Source organism: Pinus tabuliformis, chromosome 7 (genome assembly GCF_031772625.1).
Source record: "Pinus tabuliformis cultivar Carrire ecotype Pingquan chromosome 7, CPIR1, whole genome shotgun sequence".
In the NCBI taxonomy this organism is placed as follows: Eukaryota; Viridiplantae; Streptophyta; class Pinopsida; order Pinales; family Pinaceae; genus Pinus; species Pinus tabuliformis.
Genome location: NC_142293.1, coordinates 1,151,876,119 through 1,151,890,540, shown reverse-complemented (window position 1 = coordinate 1,151,890,540; position 14,422 = coordinate 1,151,876,119). Strand labels below are relative to the sequence as shown.

General features: G+C 38.2%; 1 protein-coding gene across 5 annotated transcripts in view; it reads left to right on the top strand.

Annotated features, from left to right (window-relative positions):
• The window catches only part of LOC149251571 (uncharacterized), a 286,157-nt gene that overhangs the window by 71,576 nt on the left and 200,159 nt on the right, over positions 1–14,422 (top strand). For 4 of the 5 annotated variants that reach the window (XM_089459511.1, XM_089459512.1, XM_089459510.1 and 1 more), the window contains exons 2-4: positions 3,023–3,257; positions 4,524–4,681; positions 4,831–4,976. In XM_089459511.1, coding sequence (XP_089315637.1) covers positions 3,023–3,257; positions 4,524–4,681; positions 4,831–4,976 — 539 coding nt within the window. Of the gene's footprint in view, positions 1–3,011; positions 3,258–4,523; positions 4,682–4,830; positions 4,977–14,422 lie in introns of all 5 variants that reach the window. The other variant, XM_089459513.1, reaches the window with a different exon arrangement.

The window sequence follows — 14,422 nt, the reverse complement described above, 5'->3', positions numbered from 1 at the left end:
AGACAAGCCATTGATAAGTGTTCTTGTTGTTCCAGTTAGTGGTGCCATCTTTCTTTCGGCATATGATTACTCAGACAAGTTCAAGACCGGCATCAACATTGCAGAAGCATTACTTGAAACAATTGGCCATATTGGGCCATACAATGTCATCCAAGTCATCACTGATAATGCTCCTAATTGTAAGGCAGTGGGAGAAATTATTGAGGATAAATACCCCAACGTATTTTGGTCTGGGTGTTTGGTTCACACATTGAACCTTTTGATGCATGATATTGTTAAGAACAAAAACAAACATTACAAATGGATTGGTGATTTGTACAAGAAAGGCAAACAAATGATAAAATTTATTACAAATCATAGCAATACGCATGGCCTTTTCCGCAGTCACTCAAGATTGGAGTTGTTGAAGATTGCGAGGACTAGATTTGGTAGCTATTACCTCATCTTTAGGCGCCTTTTGAAGGTAAGAGAGTCATTGACTAGCATTGTATCAAGTCCACACTGGCAGTTATTAAAAGGGCTACAAATGCAACTGACAGGCAAGGTTTTGAACTGGTGGAGGAGGCCGCTCTTGATGGTATGTTTTGGGCACGTGTGAGGCAAGTATTGGATTTCACCAAGCCCATTTATCACATGATTCGGTTTGCAGATACAGATAAACCAGTGATTGGCGAGGTGTATGAGCAGATGGATACCATGTTGGGGCAAATAAAAGATATTGTTCATAACAATGATCCCAACTTGTACAAACTGATTCACGATTGTGTGTGTGTACGGTGGGATAAACTTAATCTTCCACTACATTGCTTGGCGTATATCCTTACACCAAAATACTACTCTACATCTTGGTTGGGCCAACCTGCACTAGGGGCTGGGGTTAGGACCAAACCCCATATAGATGAAGAGGTATCTAAAGGATATTTGGAAGCATTAGAAAAGTTGATACCTGACAGGGAGGAATGTGCTAGTGTGCACCTTGAAATAGGCAGATACTTCAGTAACACTGGTTTCTTTGGTACCTTCCATGCAGTGGAAGACAGAGACAAATTTGATGCTCTCACATGGTGGGAATCATATGGCGGCCATGGACTTTTGCCAAAATTGGCAAAAAAAGTTCTCTCACAAGTTGTAAATACTTCTTTTGCAGAGAGGTGTTGGAGCACCTACAGCTTCATACATAATGTGAAAAGAAACAGACTCAATGAAAATCGGGCAGAAAGCTTGGTTTATGTGCACTACAACTTGAGGTTGTTGAGTCATTACTGTGATCGAGCTTATGAGGATCTAACATATAAAATTTGGGACAACCACCCAGAGGATGACAATTTGGAGGATGGCACTATACATCTTGAAGAACTAGAAGAGGAACTTATAAGGGAGGAAGATGAAGTAGCAACCATGCCACCTCCACCATCCAGTAGCAGTGCTCGAGTTTAGAGTCTTGTTCCTTTGCTGTCGCCACCTCCATCTACACCCTCACGTGGAGGGCATGTGCCTTATAGTTTTGGTCGTCAGTCTGTGCGGGAGACTCCTAGAAGACCACCACGACCTGCTCATACATTAGACTCTCGTGTCAAGGGCCACATGCAGTAGTACATAATAGATTTACAGTTTACTTGTCTTTGCTAGTTTCTATCAGTTTTCATAACTGTTGAGTCTTGAGTCTTGACTCTTTCATATCATAATAATATTTTTTGTAAACAATATATGACTGTGACAATGAAAGTTTGAAGTTTGAAGTTAGCAATTATAACTCATTGGTAATGATTATGAATTATGAATATGATGCTTCGTGAAAGTTGTTTCATTTCATTTCATAATTCATTTTATAACATTTCATTTCAGTTAACAGTTAGATATTATTTCTTGTAATGGTTAAACTTAGCTTACAAGTACAACTTTGGTGATCAATGATGATAAATGATATATATTGAATTTTCAATTTTGAAAGCTTGAAGTTGAAACTTTAAGATTGATGAATCATGATTCACGAGACTCAATATGTTGTAATATGTATGTTACTAACTTGTGGATGTGGTTGATGAAGATTATAACTTCTAAATGATTGATGTTATATGGTTCAATGATCAATCTATGTTTTTTTATATCTAATTCATCATTCTACATGTTTTTGTTGACATATATGTATCAAAATGTATAAATATAAAAAATATATATATTATATAAAAATCGCTCCGGGATTTGCTCCCAAACCGGAAGCTTTTGAAAGTGTCGCTCCCGCTCCCCGCTTTTGCTCCCGCTCCCCGCTTTTGCTTCCGCTCCCAAGTAACACTGGCTCAAAGAGTGGGAACTTGGGCTGATGTGACAGTGGGCCCTTGTTCTGCGTGTGCTAGTTATAGCAGGTTGCACAGACCTTGGCAACCCTTGCTATTAGTTATTCAATCTTCAAAAATGGTTAACATTTAACAGACCATGCTTAAGAAGTTAAGAACATTACTTCCTCCGTTCATGGCAGTTTGATGCTTCAGAACATGGAAATAATGGTCTATCAACTGCAAATCTAACGCAACATTGTGAACATGAATATGGGAAGGCTTAATTATTGTAGGAGCATTACAAACTTATGTTATTAATTTTTGAGAACAGTCAGCATAAAATACTAAGGTAATGAAACATCTGTGGTTGATTTTAAACATAAACTTGTTCAGTATTTCTGATTTTAATGCATTGTTTTCTCCAAAAGTGTTTTTGATCAGTCTAAGTAATTTCATTTAACCTTCAGTAGTTGGTTGACTTGTGTCTATCTTGTTACAGCCTTTAGGGAACTTGATTGTATGGATGTATAAATAGAATCTAGATAGATAAAGTTCAAGCCCTGTTTATACTGTGTTACTTGCAATCAATGGGTTAAGCTTAACGTAATGCATGTGCCAGCTTTACATCCATAAAACCAATTTTTAACTCCAGAATTTGGAACCCATTCTGTGAAATTACACAATGATGATCAGAAAGACAATAATTTAATCTTCGTACTGATGGCATCATAGCAGTGAAATTGCAGATGCAGATGTTCGTGTTGGCATTCCAGTCACACTACAGCTGAAGCATGCTCCATTCATTGATACTTCACCTGGTATTAAGCCTGGGTCTTTAATAGCTTGTGAGCGGGTTCACATTCCAGGCCTTCCAAGGTTTACTAATATCAATAAATATGCTCATTCATTTCGAGTCAAGGTGGATTCCGCAGAAGTGTTGTCAGGAAGATATGCTGAAAAAATTGAAGTCTGCTTTCATCGGTAAGTAACTTTTCATGATTTTAACGTGCTTTTTTGAGAAGCATAATTCCCATCACACTTAATCTATCTCAAACTTCAAATTGCATTCATAGTAAATCTTCTCACTTTTTATAATGTTTGTGTGATTGCATTAACAGCTGGAGAAAGGGGGTTCCTTTCACCTTCATGTTAGGTGTCTTTATTCTGTAGCTCATCAAGAGTGCTTGTGATGCTTTATTTATTTATTTTATTAATTTTTATTTTTATTTTAAGAATAGGGATCTCAGATTCTCCATAGTTAATTTTAGGAACTTAGATCCTCCTATCTAAAGTGTAATTTCAACTTCTATGTGAAAATATATTTTTCAATTCAACTTTAAAATCTCTTTTAACTTTTTTTTTCAAAATCATTTTCTTTATTATTAAAACTGGATGATCCTGGAACAAATTGTTTGGAGGAGAAATGAATGAGCCAAAAAGGAATTGATATAGTCTATTGCTCATGTGGCTTCAAGAAACCTAATATTATATTGTAATCTTACTAACTAGTGCGAGGAAAAATTGCATATGGATGCGATTACCTTTTAAGGTAAGTGTTTGCCATTTGAAGTGGGTACATAAAAACACAATGTTGAATTTTCGAAACTTAACTGTTTTTGACTGCCAATGTTATATAATGAATTGGAGTAACATACCAGTAACATTTGCTTAGACCCTTTGTGTAATAACCATGCCAATCATCAGCTATTGTTTGCTAGCGGAAACCCAAACATTGAACATATGCATTATGATAACTATACCTTTGATGTTAACCAGTTCAATAACCAACAGATTAGACACTGTAACATACTGTGGAATAGAGCATAGTGTGTACTGCATGGATGTGGTTATTGTAAAAGTTTGTTTTAAGTTTCATTCTTTAATGCTAAAAGTTTAGATTTAATACAAAGGTATCTTTGCATGGTTGACGATGTTTGTTTTTCACACTTCAGTTGATGTTTATTTCTGCTGTTAGAGCTTCAATTTTTTCCAATAGTTGTTTGGTGATTTATCAGATTTGATCAGTGTTATTTAGGAGGGGCATACGAGCATGCATTTATTGTGTCTTGGAACAATATCCTGAAAATTTATATTCCATACCTAGTTACAGAAGTTATCTAATTATTTATGTCTATTAAAACATAATTACTTTATCAAAGGGGCAGCTAATGATGCTCTATCAAAATTTTGGTAAATTACATTTGAAGATTTGAGTACCAGTAACAGAGTATGGATTTTCCTGTTCAGGAATGCATCTCTTGGACTTGGGCAATGCCCCAAGGATGAGTGGAAATTGCTGCAAAAGGGGCTATGGAGTGCTACCATGTCACCTTACGAGACTAGATTTGTTGATATTAGGGTTATAGATTCATTTTCCATCTCTGTTACAATCTCAGTTGACGAAGGCAAGTAATTGAGCATTTCCAAATCAATTGTTAGTCTTTCATCTGGAAATGATTCATGGCACGTTTCCATCCTGATAAAAATGATTTTTTTTCTCTTAAAAGTTCAAACGATTAATCACATTGGATGAAATTATTGTTCACTGTTGCAGAGTTCCGAGTTTGGCGTTTAGTTTTCTTGGCTTCAGGTGTAGTAATGCTGTTTTTGGCACCTATTGTGAGTGAATGGGTGCCCTTTTATTACAGCAGTGGAATGGCTCTTGGTATCATCCTTGTAGTATTGATTCTTCTTTTCCAGGTGATTATCGTAGTAGTCTCTTCTTTTCCTCTTCAATTTACTTGATGTCCGCAAATTTAAGGAAAAGCATTTCTCTGCATAGTTCTTTGTTATGAAGAAAATGAACTCTTAGATTTTATTAACATGAAATTTATTCATAGTATATTACCTCTGTGATTTCTTTTATGTTGTCATTTATGAATAACAACCTGTACTTTGAGTTATTATGTTTTCTGTGGATTCATGCATGTTAAACACTGGGCCTCTGTTATGTTCTTAAATAAGAATGTTCACAAGGAATTTGGTATAATAATTGACTTGGACGTGTAGACTATTTTTTAGATGTATGTTGACTCAATGAACAATTAGTCTTGTAGCGGAACTCAGGAAGGTTGCAACATTGTTACCACAACCCTTTGTGTCTTTTTAGGTTGGCTCACTTCTGGCACAAGGTGGGAATCCCTAAGTAAAGTGTAAGACAAAATTTAGAAAAAGATGGGACAGTGGATCAAGACTAGTGCCTATCAAATGGGTAATGGAGTCAAGGTCAACTAGTGAGAGGGTTTGAACAAGATAGAAAGAGGCATGATTAAGCTGTTACAAACATGCTCTAGCCAACGACATGAACTTCTTTAATAGGCAGAAGTAAAAAAAATGCCCTTCCAAAGGTGCATCTTATCAGTGATTACAATTCAATTGTAATAATGTGCTAACATTGAACAATACAAAATAACAATAACCTCTCAGATAATTGAAATGACCAAATATTAAAAAATGATGAACGAGACACTAGGAGGGTTTTACCTCAACATTATTTCTTGGATCAGAATAGCCTTCTTCAAAAGATCATTACAGTAGATTTGCTAGAGGAATCTCTGCAACCAAATACATCCCTGAAAATACAAAGAAAATGTGATAAACCTCACATTTACAAGATCCTTAACTTCTTCCTAACAACAGATTTTCAACTAAGCTTGGAGGGCATCTCCTATCAATCGAAGCATGTTAAGCAATAGGGAGAGCTAATCCTTCTATGGAGCTGTTCCTGAACCAAATTACATTAAAATAATATAGAATAATATTAATGGTTTCTAGATCGACTGTCTTCTCCTCTGTTCCCAGAAACAGGATGGTAGCCACCTTTTCTTGGAAAAAAATGCACTAAAACCCGGACGGGACAGAAAACACCGTTTTCTACGTTCTCGTCTTCATTTTCAGCCCTCAGAATTTAATTTTCAAAATCTGACCAATTAACTCCTTGGAGCCCTTTCCTCTCCAATTCATTGACAGGGGAATAAGATAAGAGAAGACTTATTGTGTTTCCTTGACCAGAGAATACAGATACAGATTGTTTCTTTGTAAATTGTAAATGGAGACTTGTAAACAAGAGAAGACTTATTGTGTTTCCTTGACCAAAGAATACAGATTGTTTCTTTGTAAATTGTAAATGGAGAGTTGTAAACGAGAACGTCTTTATATTGTTTACCAAAATAAACTTTATATTATTTACCATTTTTTTTTTTGAAATGAATAGTAAAAATTGTTTTAACTGGAATAGACACCTGTGCACTTATATTTTTAGTTTCAAACACTGAATGATCTTTCTAACTAAGTTTACACATAACACTGTTAGAATTCTGTTAAAATTTTACCATCTTAACTAATAAGACAGGTAACCTAATCTATTATGGTTAAATGTGATTATTACAATTTCAGTTGTGTAAACAATGAATGTTTTGTTTTATGTTTTTCATATTTTCCATATTTTTTCTCTCTCCTCGTTTCTTGAATGCGAAACCTCCAAACTCAGTTTCTCGTCCCGTTGCCGTTTCCCATTTTGTTTCTTGTTTCTGGTAACATAGGTCTTCTCCAAGGAATAATAAAATACATCAAGGTCTAAAAATCTGCAATAATGCCTTCCTTGAATCACGTATATATCCTTCACTTTGCATCACTTGGAGGAATCATGACACATTCATCTCTTCTCTTGGTTTGATTTGGTATGATAATTGCAGGTCTGAGTTCACGCGTGCAAAGGAGAGAGAAACACTTCTGTTGACCAGTGTTGACTTTCTGTTTTGTGACTCTTTTGACTAGCTTTGACTTGAGACATTCTGACTTGGTTTGACCACATTCTTTGACTGTCTTGGAGGCTGAGTTTGAGGAGACTCTAACTGAGGATTTCTGGGCATGTGTTGATTGGTTTGACATAGACTTCTCTCTCCTTTGACCAAGAGTTTGACAGTTTTTTAACTGGGTTTGACCAAGCAGAAGAGGCCACATTGTTTGACTGGTTGACCAAGTTGTTTGGAGTAGATTTGACTGTTGACCAAGGACTGGTTAGGGCTGCATTGATTGTTGTTGACTTTGACTGGAAATTGCAGAATTGAAGTTTGACCAGATTTGAATTTCATGCTCATATTTGATAGGATATTGGTTGGTTGACTTGATTGGTCAAGGCTTTGACCTTTAACTTGTTATTGATGTACTTGGACTATGCATCTCTTTGCGGAACATTTAATGACAATCTTATAGAAGAAGAATTTGGAAAGGGTTTTCCCCCTTGTGGGGTTTTTCCCTAGTCTTTGACCAAATCACTGTGTCCCTATTGTTTTTGGCTGTCTTCTATTGTGCATATGGTTTTATGTTTTATCTACAATTGCTTACCTTGATTGGGTGATTGAAAATACATTGGATAATTGATTGCTATTGGAAGAAGAGTTGTTATAAGTGATTGTTACAACATAGAACATTGGAAAATTAACATGGCATCAGAGTTGAGGTGAAGACAAGCGCAAGGAGACAAGAGAAATCACCCTTTGAAGATATCTTATCCGCTGCTGAAGATCACTCGATTTGGTCAAGATGTCTACCTCATACTTCAAGATTGAGGAGAAGTTGAATGAGTCATCTAACAATGCTGTTTGGAGAGTTAGGGTTGTTTTGACTTTGGAGGAGAATGTTGTTTTGGAATATGTTGAGGGAAAGGTACTCGAGCTTCTAGAGAATGTGTTTGCTACTGTCAAGTCCAAGTACAAGAAAGGTGAGGTCTAAGCTAAGGAAATTATTATCGATTCGTTAAGAGATCATTTGATCACTTATGTTGCAAAGTTGAAGAAATCTAAGGAGATGCATGATAAGCTGGTTGGGATGTATTAGGTCAACAACTTGAATCATATTCTCTTTGAAGATCAACTTAAGGATACCAAGATGAACAAGGGAGAGATTGTGCAATCATATTTCACCTTGCCCGAGACTGTCTGGAATAGAGAAATGCTCCAAGATCCTACAACAATAATCATGGCTACAACAACAACAGGTTCAAAAATAGAAGAAGAGAAGCTCCTGTTGCTCGGGATGAAGGTCATCGTCCTCCCAATAGATCAAGGAACTCAAGGTATGATGATAATGCAACTGCTACTCATTTTGAATATTTTATTATTTTTGCTCTTTCTAGTTCCTTTCCTTCAGATTCATTTGATAGCTAATTGGTAGATAGTGGGGCCTCTAAACACTTCACTAGTTATCATGAATTCCTTTTAAACCTGGTTGAGAGGGAGACAAGTTTGAAGATCATTCTTGGGGACAGTTCTACATATCCTGTGAAGGGTTTTGGTTTTGTTACATTTAATCTGGATTATGTTCAAACTATACATCTTCAGGGTGTTCTGTATGTACCAGGATTGAAAAAGAATCTTGTGTCTATATTTGCCTTGGAAAACAAAGAAATGAGAGTTGTATTGATAAGAGGAAAGGTCCTTACTTGGCCAATGGCATCTCGCTTCAGGGATGCCTTCACTTTGGGATCTAGAATTGAAGGCAGTCATTGGAAGACTAATTCGAGCATAGGTTCATGATAGTAATCATCCATGTGAGTTGTGGCACTGAAGATTCACTCACCTTCACTATGAAGCCTTGCCTAAGGTGAGGAGGATGGTTTTTGGAATGCCTGAGGTTTGAGTAAATCATGATGGAATTTTTCAGGACGACAAATGGAAACGAGGTGAAGGGACTATTCCCCTCAAGAGGAGCAGGTTCAGTGGAATACTTCAACTAATACATTTTGATCTATGTGAACCCATGCCGATGAATCTCGCGGTGGCTAATTGTACTACATAATCTTTGTGGATGAGTTCTCCCGCAAGACATGGATTTTCTTCTTGAAGCATAAGGGCCAAACATTTGACATGTTCAAGGACTTCAAGGGATTCATAGAAAATCAAAGAGGGAAGAGAATCAAAGTTTTTAGGTCTGATAGTGGAGGAGAATTCATTTCAAATGAGTTCATTGACTTTTGTGTTGAAATTTCTAAGTCTAACCCATTAGAAATTCTTCCTGCACTATCTAGTTTATTTCACCTACTTGTTTAATTACTTAACAAGTTATTTAACCATATAAATACTGAAATAAACACAAGTACAATCTTAATCATCTAGAGATCATCAACTGAAAGAATAGACAAACACACAAGGGACACCGTTATTTTTGGACAATTGTTCCCGAAAAAACCCAACTTGGGAAAACCGGTGCAACAGTGTTGAGGGTTTTATTATTAAGCAACTTTCTTGAGTACAATTGGGTGCCAAACTAGCTCACTTGACAGAGAATTCAATCTGGTAGTAATACCTCTCTTCGGAAGTAGATATTCGGCAAGTCTGCTCCACGAAAAATTCTCCTACGCCTTTCTGAGGCTCTGCGTCAGCCTGGAACCCTCTGCGTCAGCCCTCTGATGCTCTGCGCAGGCTCTCTGGCCCTCTGCGTCTCTCACGCAGGCCCTGGTAGCCTATGTGCAATCCCTTTGGCCCTCTGTCGGGCTCTTGCTGGCTCTGCGTAGCCTCCTCTGCCTCAACGCTGATCCTTCGACACTATCTATGCCTCTCTGCTATGCACTCACTACAACTTTGATCACTGGTTCGATTTCTCTCAGTAAACCCCGCTCTAGAAAATCGAACTGACTGATCAATCTTGGTGTATCTCCAACTGACCCTCAAGCCTCCTCTTATACTTTTCTGTTGAGTCTTCAACAACCTATTGATTTGGGGTAGCATCGGATGTACTCTAGCCATGAAAATTGGTCGAGAGGCTAAGGCACATGAGATCTCCAATACCCAGAAAGGGTTTGGGCAGATTCTAAATAGTTTGGGAGATATTAAAATAATTAATATTTTTAATGGAGTCCCTAAGTCTAAACTTAGGGAAAATAAAATATTAATGTGTATTAATATAAAACTGTGTTAGAATGGTCCAAAAGTCATGGATCAAGCCAGATCTAATCTTAGTCGTTGATTACGCACTTAATCTCAGCTGTTGATTTGTCAACGAGAAAAGTATAAGAGGAGGCTTGAGGGTCACTTGGAGAACACACTGAGGGAGACCAGTCAGTTCAATTTCTGGAGCGGAGTTGGTTGAGAAATTGAACTAGTGGTTTTGTGAGCAGTTAGGAGGCAGCAAGTACGAAGCAGAGAGGCGGGATCAGCCATTGGAGATCAGCGCTGAGGCTGGAGAGGCAGACGTAGGGCTTTTTAGACAGATGCAGAGACTGCACAATCACTTGCTGGGCCTGCGTGAGTGATGCAGAGAGGCCCAGGGCTGACGTAGTCAAGCAGGGGCTAACACAGAGGGTTTGAAAGCCACGCAGAGGTTAGCAGGGCTGACGCTGGGATTGGGAGAAGTGCTGTAGAATTATTTCTCTCTGTGGGTAAGCCAATTTGGCACCCTGTTGTATAGAAGAATTGCTGAATAATAAAATCCTCCCTTGCTGCACCAGTTTTCCCACATTGGGTTTTTCTGGGGATTGTTGTCCAAAATATCTGTGTCAATGTGTTAATGCTTGTGCATATGTTTGTTTCTGTATTATAGTGTGATATCTGCAACAGTGTTTATTTTAATGTTTATTGAATTAATTTCATAAATAACATATTGTGTAATAAGTAGGAAAAATAAATCAGTTGCTTTAGTGATAGATTTTTCACACGGCCGAGATTAAGACTAGATTTGGCTTGATCCATGTCATTTAGAACCTTCTCACCCAGTTTTATATTAATACCCGTTAATATTTTTATTTTCCTAAGTTTAGACCTAGGAACCCATTAAAAATATGAATTATTTTATTATCTCTCTAATCGAGTAGAATTTCCCCAAACCATTTATGCGTCTTGGAGATCTCATGTGCTTTAGCCTCTCCACCAATTTTCATGGCTAGAGCACATCCGATGCTACCCCAAATCAACATTTTGCAAGAAAACAAGAATCAAGAAAGAGACCATTGTACCTTATAACCCCAGCGAAATGGAGTAGCTGAAAGGAAGAACGAGATCATCATGGAAGTTGCCTGAGCCATGTTGCATGATCAAAATTTGTTGAAGCTTCCATGGAGAGAAGCTACAAACACTGTTGTATATGTTCAAAATATGGCTCCTCATCAAGCCTTGGGTGACAAGACTCTCGAAGAAGTCTTCACAGGTGTGAAGGCCAATGTTGGACATTTGAGGATCTTAGGTTGCCCCTTTTACTTTCATGTGCCGAAGAAAAAGAGAAACAAGCTAGATGTTTCAGGAAACAAAGGTACGTTTGTTGGCTATTGTGAAAATTCTAAAGCTTATAGAATATATGTGCTTTGTCAAAGGAACATAGAGTTTAACAGGGATGTGACATTTGATGAAGATGTTGCCGTTGGGAAAGCAAGGGACACTCCTCCCCTGCCAATGTTGGAAGAAGGGATGATGCCATGGATGAACAAGAAGACTCTCCTATGTTTGAGCTAAAGACTGATATTGCCGATGATTCTATGGAACCCATGGACCCCTTGGATCCCCCTTGTGTGATCCTCCTGCCAGGAAGAGACCGCTATGGCTTCGTGACACTTTACAAGATGCTGAGAGACATGTTGTTGGAAGAGGAACATTAGGGAAAGCAAAAATCCATGCCGATACCAGGGATATATTGTAGCAATGAGCAACATTATAGTATCATACAGGCTGAACCTCACACCTTTGAAGAAGCAGTGAAAGAACAAGTATGGAAGGATGCTATGGCCGAGGAATATGAATCCATTATGAAGAATGATGTGTGGGAAGTGGTTCTGAGACTCGAAGGAAAGTCTGTTGTGACTTCTAAATGGTTGTACAAGATTAAGCGTGGTGCAGATAAAAGTATCGAGAAATACAAGGCGAGATTTGTGGCTAGAGGTTTCTCCCGGAAAGAAGGAGAGGATTGTGATGACATTTTTGCACTAGTTGCCCACTATACTACCATTCAATCTATCATTGCTCTTGCTACTTGTAAGGGATGGACACTTCACCGAAAGGATGTGAAGACCGCATTTCTACATGATATTCTTCAGGAAAGTATATGTTGAGTAACCACAGGGCTTTGAGGAGTATGACAAGAAGACTCATGTATGCAAGCTGAAGAAAACCCTTTATGGATTGAAGCAAGCCCTTAGGGCTTGGTATGCCTGCATTGATAGCTACTTGATGAAGCTTGGATTTACGAGAAGCAATGTTGACCTAAACCTCTACTTCAAAGCTGTCCCAGATATGCCCTTGATTTTGGTATTATATGTGGATGATTTATTCTTGATAGGTGGAGAGCCTCTTATTTTTTAGTGGAAAATGGAGTTGGCCTTTGAATTTGAGATGGGAGAACTTGGATTGATGCACTACTTCATGGGCTTAGAGGTGTGGCAGAGACGTGGTGAGATTTTACTTTCTCAAGGGAAATATGTTGTCAAGCTGTTGGAAATATTTGGAATGGTAGAATGCAAGTCCATGGCCACACCAATGGAGATGAACTTCAAGAAGTTATGTGGTGAAGCTGTGGGACCTGATTTGGCAAATCCCTTTGAGTATCGACAGTTGATTGGGGCACTGATTTTCTTAGTGAACACTGAACATGAGACAAGACATACGTTTTGTTGTCAACATTGAGTCAATTTATGACTGAGCCTCGACATGCACATTGTGTTGCTGCTAAGCATGTGTTGAGATACCTACAGGGGACTAGTAATCTTGGACTAAGATAAACTGTCAGAGATGTGAGACTACATGGATACACTGATGTTGATTGGGTCAGAAATGTTGTTGACAGGAAGAGCACATCAGGGTGTTGTTTTAGCATGGGGTCTTCCATGATATCTTGGATGAGCAGGAAGTAGATGTCCATAGCTCTTAGCATGACTGAGCCTGAGTATATTGTTGCCAACATGGCTAGCTGTGAGACAGTTTGGTTGAGGAAGCTCTTGGGAGAGATGTTTGAATAGTTACTGCATATGACTATGATATATTGCGAAAATAAGAGTGGGATCTGACTTTCAGAGAATCTCGTGTTCCACGACAGGTCCAACCATATTGAGATCAAATATCACTATTTCTGGGATATGGTGCAGAGAGGAGTTGTAAGACTCCATCACATCTTGAATGACAGTTTTGTATAATCACATAGAAACAAGAGTTCATGAAAGATATTACACTTTTAATATCGCACAAGATAAACTCTAATTTTAGAAAATAACATGCAAAATGGAAAAATATAGCATTAACCTTACACAATTCAAGCAAGCATCACTTCATCAATCCACAAGATAGTCCGTTCATGCAAAAATATTCTTCCCAAGACAATTCATATCGTTATTCACCCATTGTGTCCAAGAGAAAAGGAGAAAAGAGCTAGTGCACACTTGCTCAAGAGAAGATAGAGGAGCGTGTTTAATGGTGATCCAATGAAATTCACTTCCCTTATTTATATGATAGCAACCAATTCATTTTCATTAATTTACAATGAAAAAGACCTAAGAGTTTGCTTGAAGCTTTCAACTAGGCTAACAGGTCACAAACCGACCTAAAGATAACTTTGCAAATGGTAAATCATAATAAAAATGACATAAATCCTCCACATGTGTGGGTGGAAAGGCTCTCCAACATGAAACCCTCTTCCAAAAATGGGCATGTCCGTCAAGTAAGTGACAAAGTGTGTCCAAGTGTTCTCTTCACTCTAAGGGATATCATCAAAATGCATGTGTACATCTCCAAGACCTCATCATCAAGAAGGCTTATGTCACCCTGTTAGGGCATGCATGGCTGATGTGGCAACCCTACTATCAAGCGTTGTCATCAAAACAATGTGTGCTAGCCCCCAACACTGCATTATCATTTGGGCTCTAGAACAAGGCAAGGCCCATCAAGCAAGTTCAAGGCCAACTTGGGGGCATCTTCGGTCCATCTAGGCACATCATCAATCAAGCCAATGCCTTGCCTCCTTGGCTCAACATTTTAGCATTTGGAGGTGTAATAAGGGGCATGCAACCATGCTCCTCAAAGCTTGATGCTCATCTTGGGAGGGGCAACATCGTGGCTATAGTGTCATATTCCTCTCAAAGTTGGGCTAGGCATCCTCTCTACCATATTGGAACAATGTCATGTGATCCTTTAATGGATCTCTACTACATGTGTGATGAACCACTTGAAACA